The following is a 10,303-nucleotide window of genomic DNA, read 5'->3' as shown; positions in this document are numbered from 1 at the left end:
CCGATCTAAAATTGCTTAGCCATAAAAAAGTATGATCATCACTGGTTGTAAAAGTTGCATTTCATTCTATTATAAATCGTAGACACGGATTGTCTATTCATAAAATACTCATGCTTTGAGCAACAGTGTATAATTGTAACAAACAAACAAACTAACTACCTAAAACATGACATATCCTAGTATCTTGACTTTCTGTTTCATTTAGATGATATATCACATAACAATACTAAGTGTCACAGTGACGCATTGCTTGGTCTGCACCACCGTACCATGAAACGACTCTCCCCTACACCACACCATGGCTCGTCGCCGTGCCGGGAAGACCAGGAAGAACAGGCGTGGGAAGGGACACCGCGGGAAGGACTGGGACTGGGACCCGTATATGTATGACGACGACGACTTCGACGACTACGACTGCTACGTGTATGAGTCGTCCGGTCTCGGCACACTGCTCGCTCTGTTCTACATCATTCAGCTCACGAGGTACAGCAAAGTATGAGCCTGGGGGGGGGGGGGGGTGTCTTGTCGTTTTTGCACAACATGAAGCTTTATACACTAATGCACAAGTCGTTTGGCTTCTTGCAAGTGCTATGCATGTGGCTTGTACAATTTAAGATATTGACTATGGCAACTTGCGTGCACGTGTGTGTGCCTGTGCTTGTATATCTCCTTGGTATAGTGTATGCGTATGTTTATGTGCGTGTGCGGATGTGTGCGCGTGCTTCAAATTCAGCTGTATGTTGTTCACGTCATACCTATGGTCTGACGCTCAGTCAAACGGGGATAAGTATGGCCGGGTACACTCCTACTTTGTAACTTTCGAAGCCCGTCCCTTCCGATAGCCTCCAACTCTAAGTAAAGTAACCCTAACCCTAATAAGCTATTTCACAGAAATCAGAACGTATGTGCGGTGACAGGAATGCTAGGTAATATGTCAAAATAATTATATAAAGGTAAAGTCCCCGTAAAAGAAAACAAAATCCGTACGAGTCTTGACATTGTTATGCAAATCGGAACGTACAATGGTCGAGGCAAGGATTGTTTCCTTTTACGGTGCCTTTCTTAAGTTTACATTGGACACATTACCTACAATTCCTGTCGCCGCACATGCATTCTGATCGCTGTAAGAGGGCTTATTCTAACTCTTAACATGGGATGTCGGAACGTCGGGGTGTCGGTACACGGGGCTGCCCCCGTATAGACATGGGAAGGCTGTTGCACTTGCGGTTTATCAATCTAACACTTTCCGCACCAACACCCACAGTCGCCCGCCGACCCGCTGGGAGAGACTGAAGTGGTGGCTGGAGGATAGCTGGGAGTGGGTGATGTCAGTTGCGTTTGGCCGCGATCCCAGAAGTTACTACCAAGACAAGATGGTTAAAAGCCGTAGCGGGAATGTTCGTCTTGCCAAGATGGTTCTGATTGTGCTAAACTTTTTCGGCTGGGTAAGGAATTTCTGGTATCTACTAATGTTGCGGTTTTGTTAACCCTTACACATGACGACGTACATATACTAGCATTACTAATAGACAAGGTTACTCCGAACATGGTTCATGGCTCGTTCTCATTTAAATGTCGAAATGCTGTCGCCTGACTTTACGGCTTGATATGGAGAAAATTATAGACAACATCACTGGTTCCTTCATTTTTCCATAACCCCTGTAATGTTTTACAAAAGATGCACAACAACATTCGTATTGGTTGATGGCTTAGACGGTTATTATAGCCACGGGTCGGATTTCACACCCAAAAAAATGGCTGTCGCCAGAGAAGAAACGAAGAATTCAAATAGTAGCCAAAAATGTAACAATTCAGTTCCCAGAATAATTGTTCGGCAGGTGAAACCAGCTACCAAGGCCCTCTGACCGATCACGTCAGATCGCTCCTGTCACTGATCTTGGAGGCTGTGTGAGGTGGTTTATGCCTGTCTCCAGATTCTGTAACAAACGTTACCACCACGAGTACGATGGTTGCCACGGTTTTATTATCCACGTATAAGACTAGAAATGACCATTTTTGTGACGCTGTACAGTTTTTCTGGCTTCCTAAAGAAACAAGAAAGGGTTGTTGACTGTTATTTGTATCCCACCTTGCTTAACAAAATGTTGTACAGAAATGACTATAACAAACGTTACCATTGTTCGATGCTGTCTAAGCTTTCTATTTGACCTGGTGTAAAAAAGCTGCCCACTTTTCAAATGTTCCTTGGGACATCCACTTATACCTAAATGATGTAGTCAATAAGGTAAGTCCTTTACAAGAAAACAGGGTAAAGTTTACTGTTGTAACAAACGTTACCGGTAACGTTTGTTACCCGCCCTGTAATGTATTACCAATGGGACCGAAAATAATAAGTTGCTATTTTTTGGCTATGGTTAAAAAAGGAATTTTCCTAAACAACCAGGTAGTTTTCACTGAAAATAAAGCCGATTTATTTTTCGACCAAAAAAATTTTCGACATTTCAATGAGAACGAGTGTCATATGTCCTACAAAAGCAACGACAAGTTGCGTTGCTGTCAAAATTGATACTCAGTAGCAGGTCAACGCGTGGAACGAGTATAAAGACAAATCAGAGCCCAATTGGTTAAGTTCTATATGCTTCATGGTAAAGATAATGTGATATCTACAAATATATACTTGTTAATTTTTGTCTTCCTTCATTGTTGATTTCTCCTTTCCTTCCCTCCCCTATCTCCGGTGTCAGGCCATGGGCGTGTCGCTTTTCGTCCTGGGGATGGTGCTGAAGTTCATGTACCACGTGGATGACCTGACCGGGGTCAAGTTTACTTACCTACTCTACACGATGATTGCTTTTGGTACGTAATTCACACAGTTCCAAATTTCTTATACGATCTTCATGTTTTTACTATACATAGATACATATTTCACGATTTTAAAACAGTTATTATCTTGGCCTCTGTGACCGTTAATTCTCTCCTCTCGACCAATGATCGAACAGGTGTCATTGTAGCACTGGTCTGTACCCTTGGGATGTGTGGTGCAGCATGGGAAAACTCTGGCATGCTAGGAACTGTGAGTTACCCTTACTCCTACCTATAAAACCTTTACTTTGAACTATAACTCTTGCAAATAATAAAATGTTTGAGTTGTTACAGGTTTTCAAATAGCTTTGTATGTACACGTTTTTCATCAACCCCTGTTTGACACACTTAATAAAATCTTGAAAGTTTTTTTTTCACTTTTGCCACTGCCCAGTTCGTGGGTTTCCTGACTCTTCTGTTCGCGGGTGAGGTGGCCTGTGCAGCTCTGCTGTATGTCAACAGGAAAGAGGTCAGCTAAAATACACCTGATTTTGGGCTTTGGTTTATGCATAGTATAATTTCTGTTGATGATTGAGTATACTAGCTGTTTACCCGAGTGGCCAATCCCTTTTCTTCAGATTCTCAATGAGACTGATGACAATCTACTAGACATCGTAACCAATGGATACCGGTGGCCAATCAGCGACACTATTGATCTGATACAGCGCAAGGTATGCTCTTGCCCAAATAAGAAATTTCTTTCGCTGCCTGTTAAAGAATAGAAAATATCAGGATATGTGATAGTATAGAATACGCTCCTTAAAATATTATTTATCCAATCTTAAGCTTGTGTTGTCATACCTTCCCAGCTGACCTGTTGCGGCGTGAACACCCCACAAGACTGGTACAACTCCCGATATGGACATTTTCCCTCCAGTTGTTACTGTGATGTACCTGACTTTGAGAAGGACGACGCATGCGCCATGATAGCAGGAGAGGAGGTGTACCAACGGGTAGGGGGCGCGGTTTAGAAGAGGCAGTGAAAACTCTGAAACAATCATAGAATTAAAGATAAATAGGACAGAGAAAACTTATTTTGAGTATAATGGAATTGTATTATTTCCCACATCCCTGCTAAACATAATTACATGATCTGACGAAAGTATACAAGTTGTAAAACCGATTTAAAGCTAAATATTAGCGATAAACACCCTATGAGTACATCAAAATGTAGAAAACGCAAACAACCGAAACAACTTACAGAAAACTTTTGGTGATATTCATTTCTAATAGAAAATCTATTGTTGTCTGTACCTACCTTCCAGGGTTGCCTGTTGCCGCTGAAGCTTGCCCTGGCGCGTCACACGTACACCCTGGCCGGGCTGTGTATGGGGATCGCCATCCTTCAGGTACAAATTTGTTTAAACTTTCATTTATAGGCCATAATCAAATCTACAAATAAGTCATTAGGATGCTAACTTTACATTTTATAGATTACGCTTGTTTATTTGTATGATTACTTTGACGGCAGTCAGCATTGTTGTAGTGCAGACTGTTGTAATCGTATCTGTCCTTGGTGCTGAAATCATTTCAGATGACGCTAGGTGGCGCGTTTTCACAGCTAGCAGGTACAAATTATCTGCAGACTGTGTGAAATCTGCGCTGCTACATAGTCTGTGACGTCTCTATCCTGCATCTATGGGAATTCACAGTTACACCGTTTTGCTCGCAGGTAGTGAACCTCACCATCGCCGCCATCATGGTTCTCCGTCTGCGTACCAAACCACCGCAGAGAAACGCAAACGGCACGGTTCTGTACCACAACCGCAGCCACCCGGACATCTCCATGACCGTCAGCCCCAAATCCGTGCAGCCTCCGCAGCGAAACTATGGCAACAACTCCTACGAAAGGCCCACCGCAAAGAACGTCGGGAGCATCCCTGCTGTCATGGTGAAGGGAGTCCGAAACGATCGTCAGAGGGACCTGTCAATCACCGAGCCGTACGGGCAGAAGCGCCGGTGCTGACTTGTAATGGCTGTTCAACTTTCGAATTCTGACAAATAAGGCCTTTTCAGGAACATATATCTTGTAGTATAAGAATTGAATACAATATACAGTTAGAGATAATTGCTATCACTGTGAACTTTGTCATGTCAATGAATGCATTGTAATGTATTTGTATATTCGTATCTAACATTATCTAGGCATGGGAAACGATTCGTAGACACGGGTATGTCCTTGGTGGGGTTTTCTTTCGAAGCGGGTGACTTGAAGGGAGAGATTAACTATTCAGAATAATGACTTTATGGTGTTAATTAAACACATGTGCAGACATTTTGTGGAATTTTGTATTTTTTTACTTACATAAAGGCACAGCACAACAGTTTTAGGCATGAGCGTACAAGCCACATACTTAAGTAGTACGAAATGCAAATAACTAACGGTACATAACAACGGTTTTGACATCAGAAGCATTTGCACTTTTCTTTGTCGAACTACTTATTGACCTTAGTACAAAGCAACAATAGACAGACCACGTCTTCTATGTACAGCAGTAAGGATTGACTAGAGTCTTAAAAATGGCTGTGTCTTTTAAAATACAGTAACAGTAAGAAATGGCGACCAGAAATGTTGCTAAGCATCTTCTTTCCAGCGGCGCTGCCCGGTTACATGCGCCTCCTAGCGACAATAAAACACCTAACCATTGACTACATAATCTGCAAGTGCTACGTGCCATCTTACATGTAAGTTACAGTGAACGACTGTCCCACAGACTCCACAATACTTGCATAAGACATGGCCAATAGTGACTATTTACATTACATCTAGCTCTCAAATGCGATGTCAAAAACTTACAAAAGTTCATGCACAGAAACCACCAGGATCGACTCATTCTTGTAGTTTTTACATCATTGGATATACGTATGGTATGCGTGTATGTACAGCGTTCAAAATACTTTTTACGATCGTAGAATCTTCGCCTGCTTTTCATCGTCTCTTTTTGACACTTCTCTCTCTCTAGTTCTACGAACGCACATCATGCCAACAACAGCAATCTGCATACTGTCCATAGAAATCCATTGGTCTGCATCAAATGCTTAGACGAAAACCATGTAAACATCACATGCTTTGACACAACGTTATACGTCCTTGCACAAACCAATACGTTTTCAAATAGGGTCAGTCTTCCTTCCTCAAAATGTAAAAATCCCTCTCCCCATTGGAACATTCAAGGACATTCGTTAGCTAAATTGTTAAACCAATCAGGAGTGACGTTGCGTGTTCTTATTAACCCAAGACAGTAAAAACATAAGCACAACAAAAAGAAACACAAATGGGTAACATCTAATAGATATTTGTATTCTTTAAATCAGAACAAATCATAAATAGTTCCTGACTACAATACAAAAAAATGTATTGGTGCATAGTCGAAGGGAAGAACAAAAGAAATACACAGTGGTGAATGTAGAGAACAAAAGCATACTAAAAGCATATAGTGTGACTACTGTACATATGCATGATACATGAAAAAAACCCAGAAAGATGTGAACTGGGCAAAAGTAGAAAAACAATTTGTTCATGTCACAATGTAGTTTAAGTCTTTTTAGTGGTATAGCGTTTAACATCTGACATCTATACTAACAATATTGATTAAAAACCTTCATCACAAAGTGTATGTTGCTGGATGAAGAAGCTATCAATTTTAGAGTGAAATCGAACTTTTAAAGTACCAAGACCTCTTTTATTTGCCTTCCTGAAGTTTTTTTCTGTCTCTTGTTCATCAGAGATCTACCAATGTTCCTTGTCTTGTACAAAGTTTACTTTTGGATATCAAAAGTACAAATGTTGTGATATGTTGGGATGAAATGACAGAAAAGTACATACAAATGAAAATGTTTAAATGGTTCCTACAATGAAGATACCTAATCTTGAAAAAGTTACTAGTACAGCTAAAAGAAAAACAATGAAATATTTGGGGCATTGTCCCAATCTTATGATGATCTGCATGTTTCTAGACGGGTGTGTTTGATAAGCCAGTTCACCGATGGAACTGCACATGCGCAAGCAAGGTCAAGACCCATAATTCCTTTACAGTTCTTGTCTATACTATGCTTGACACATGTCCAGGTGTGTTTTGTTTATGTCTCAGTGACCTTCAACTTGTATACAATACCCATAATGCAGCATAGTTCATGGGAAGTTCAAACAAGCCAGGTATTCCTAGCCTTTTATCTTGAACACTGAATTACGGGGATTTACCATATTACATGATTGTACCTTGTATCAAACACTTCCAGCTTTATAGTAATAGTAACATGACAACAAATCCTCGTGAAAGTAAAGTAAAGTAAAAGGCCCTTCAACAATCCTCGTGAAGTAAAGTAAAGTAAAAGGCCCTTCAACATAAGATCAATTTTGTATCTCTGACCATTATGGCTTCTACTTGCATGTTTGTACAGCAAATGTCATACTGACAGCTCTCACTCTACTACTTCTAAATTTACAAATATGTTACAAGACTATCAATACTCTTACAGACATTTTGTAGACACTGACTTAACATATATATCATATATGACAACTTTCGTTATTTCATGAACTTACAATATGGGAAAATGCTGTAGAGAAATACAGCAGAACTGACAGAATCTGCTTAAACCCCTTTCAACTGGAGCTGTACCTGCTCAGTGGCTGCTGACTGACAAGCAGCTCAAAGAAATTCATAGATGAAGGAAAGTTTAAAGTTTTGTTGTCTTTTAAGTCCTCATGGATCATGTTTAAGCCATAAATAATGGTGGCACAAATTCAATTTTGACTGGTCAACAGTTGAGTGGAAAGGGGGCCTTAGTGGATACATGTAAATGGAGGAAGAGCTAATTAAGACATCACTATTTCATATTGACATCAATAACAGTCAGGGTGGCACAATTATTACAAGAAAAGCTTCTTCCAGACAAAACTATTTTTGTTTCCTCCAGTCATTTGTTATGGGGACAAATACATCTCTGACATTATTCATTGCAAATACTTACAGTAGTATTGTTGTCTCAGCTAAAAGCTTGGTCAAGGTTTGGATGGATGGCTTTTCTGTAAATGCTTACTCATCTCTACATATCAAAATACATGTATCCAAACATTGTACCTGGTGCCATGATCATGTCAATGTCCTACAGACCAAACACTATTTTCTGACAAATCTGAATAGCAAACTCTTTCTATATATACATCTGACAAAACTTGACTAGTCAGGCAAGAAATGAGAAAACAGGTCAAAGTAATGTTGTCCTAATAGTAGTTCAGTGAAAAGGGCTTTTTCAAAAACATATCCAACTTTTGAAAAATGGAAAAACACAGTATGTATAATACATGTAATAACATTGACTGCAATTACTATTTTAACTTCAGTTGGAAGTCTCTACTTAGGTTTAAGCTGGAACAAAAGATTACATAATAATGCTAATAAAGCTTACAAAGTGTTTTTGTTTGAAAAACATATCATGTTCAAATAACGTGAGGGCTAGGGGTGTGAATCTACCACTCAGACAAACATTAACTTTTACAAGTAATATGAATATAGATTTCATGTCAGGCTCTCCACATATTTACCACAATATTGTATCCACAACATGAGAACTACATGTACAATGTAGTCTTTTATTACTCAAGGTATCTTCCTTAGCCAGGTCTCCTCTTGTCTCTACGCATACGTCCCCTCGTTTCTGATCCTGTAGAACAGACAGAGGGAGAACACCATGCCCAGGATCTGGATCAAGCCGATTCCGATCCCGATGCCGCCGATCAGGCCCAGGTTGAACATGAAGTCAGTCTTCAGGGCAGAGACACAGCCCTGGAACATACCACCACACACAAGTTACCATTACTGTGCATAACTTAACACCATTATAATGGAAATACAAGAAGACTTGTATTACATGCATGCATTTTTAGTTTGGTAATGAGAGCTAAAGTTATGGTACATGTGTGGTAATTGCAGTACATAAAGTAGGTCAGCTGTACAAGTAGTCAAGTACACTCTGATAACTTTCTACAGTGACCACGTACACTGAAGGGGCTTGAAGAAAATTTTCACCACAGTTGAATCTAAGTAGGATTCTTTATGCTTAGGCCAGTTGAGAAATAATCTAAGCAACTGCCAAAAAGGAGTCAGATTTCCTTGCTTGTATTAGCCAAGAAACAGTCAATCTACGTACATCTTCAAAGAAGTTGAGAACGTCTCCAGACTGGCCACAGTCATCAGCGCGGTAGACAGGCTTGCAGCAGGAGTCTGGCACCCAGCTCTGGTTGGGCCACACTGGGCGGTTAAACCTGCACAATACAAACATGCTGTTGGTCATCTCTGTTTATAACATACACATTGGTATGCTTAAAGGCAAGTCTGTGTACAACTGTATATCACAAAGAGCACAACAAACAGTAGAATTCATTGAGAAATACATTCAGTCAAAGCTGTCCAAGAAGACCCCTAAGGAGACCAATGAGATGAGATTCTTAATGCTTATAGAGAAGATTATCGAAGGGACTGCCAAATGGCCAGGTGGACCTTATACAAGTATAAATGTGATCAGTTGCAGGTTTGACCGTAGTAGGAAACATGTCTTATATGTAACGTGATGACTGATGATCAAACAACTAAGCAACAAAAGGAGTGCAAGCTGCACTGTGAAAGCTTGCATTGTGAAAGTTCGCAAAGTCATAGAGATAGCAAATCAACATCATGTCATCCAGGTTCTAGCTAGCATCCGTTTTTCCATCTTTTGACGGAATTTTGCTGCTGGGGACAAAAAATTTGCCCATTTCATCCTCTGTGAACTGAAATCCCTGTCGATTTTTTCACCCAAACAGATGCCATTGAACCAAGCTTCAAGTCTACCAGCAAATTTTACCCCTCAAAATGCAGGAAATAGGATTTCAGAGGGTCTACATTTCACTATTTTCCTGGGGGAGCATGCCCCGAGACCCCTCCGACTGGACAGGATTTCCAAATCCAGGGTGCAAAAAAAAATCAGGCTGGCTAGAACACTGATGTCATCACAAAAAATATCCTGGTCAGTGGACCCACCAGTCGGTGCTGTTGTTGACACCACAGCAGTGCTTCTCCGTCTGGAACAGGTCCCAGGCACGGGTCAGGCCGGACTGACCCGTCATGCCGTACTGGTTCATCCCTCGCGTCAGGTCTTCACGGGCAAACTTCTCCAACTGGGGACACAACAACACAACATGTTGCAACATGAAACTATCACATAGCCTGATAACCATACCATAATGATTGTATTTCTGCTTTGCTCCTTATATGTGGAATGGTTTGGCCTCCTCTCACATTGAAATATCAGGTTTTTACATCCTGCATTATTTAGAGATTCAAACCTTTTGCAGAAGCAGTATAAAAAAGATGCCTGTTCATACCATATAAGACAAACTGTTTCTCAGTGAATTGGTACCAAAATATTCTGCAGAAAAGAGACTAAAGGAACAAACCGGAGCTAGAATTGGACTAGGCTGAAATATGTACATGATTTT

The 10,303-nt window shown here is 40.5% G+C and overlaps 3 protein-coding genes across 3 annotated transcripts in view; 2 read left to right on the top strand and 1 right to left on the bottom strand.

Annotated features, from left to right (window-relative positions):
- The first annotated feature begins 271 nt into the window (after positions 1 to 271).
- Positions 272 to 3,712, top strand: LOC118413546. The gene is made up of 7 exons (XM_035817072.1): positions 272 to 483; positions 1,265 to 1,445; positions 2,706 to 2,817; positions 2,961 to 3,034; positions 3,218 to 3,292; positions 3,402 to 3,494; positions 3,701 to 3,712. The coding sequence occupies exons 1-7, from the start codon at positions 299 to 301 to the stop codon at positions 3,710 to 3,712; spliced, it is 732 nt and encodes a 243-aa protein (XP_035672965.1). The 5' UTR covers positions 272 to 298.
- LOC118413441 lies at positions 3,635 to 6,298 on the top strand. The gene is made up of 3 exons (XM_035816818.1): positions 3,635 to 3,776; positions 4,089 to 4,172; positions 4,496 to 6,298. Exons 1-3 carry the CDS (start codon positions 3,747 to 3,749, stop codon positions 4,787 to 4,789), a joined length of 408 nt encoding a protein of 135 aa, XP_035672711.1. The 5' UTR covers positions 3,635 to 3,746; the 3' UTR covers positions 4,790 to 6,298.
- A 1,411-nt stretch (positions 6,299 to 7,709) lies between these two features.
- Positions 7,710 to 10,303, bottom strand: part of LOC118413545 (tetraspanin-4-like) — a 14,216-nt gene continuing 11,622 nt past the window's right edge. Inside the window, exons 5-8 of the mRNA XM_035817071.1 lie at positions 10,262 to 10,266; positions 9,846 to 10,031; positions 8,977 to 9,091; positions 7,710 to 8,612 (exon numbers count right to left, since the gene is read on the bottom strand). Coding sequence (XP_035672964.1) covers positions 8,463 to 8,612; positions 8,977 to 9,091; positions 9,846 to 10,031; positions 10,262 to 10,266 — 456 coding nt within the window. The 3' untranslated portion in view covers positions 7,710 to 8,462. The remainder of the gene's footprint in view (positions 8,613 to 8,976; positions 9,092 to 9,845; positions 10,032 to 10,261; positions 10,267 to 10,303) is intronic.

Source organism: Branchiostoma floridae, chromosome 4, assembly GCF_000003815.2.
Source record: "Branchiostoma floridae strain S238N-H82 chromosome 4, Bfl_VNyyK, whole genome shotgun sequence".
NCBI lineage: Eukaryota > Metazoa > Chordata > Leptocardii > Amphioxiformes > Branchiostomatidae > Branchiostoma > Branchiostoma floridae.
Note: the sequence above shows the minus strand (reverse complement) of the source record. Positions and strands in the feature narration are given on the sequence as shown.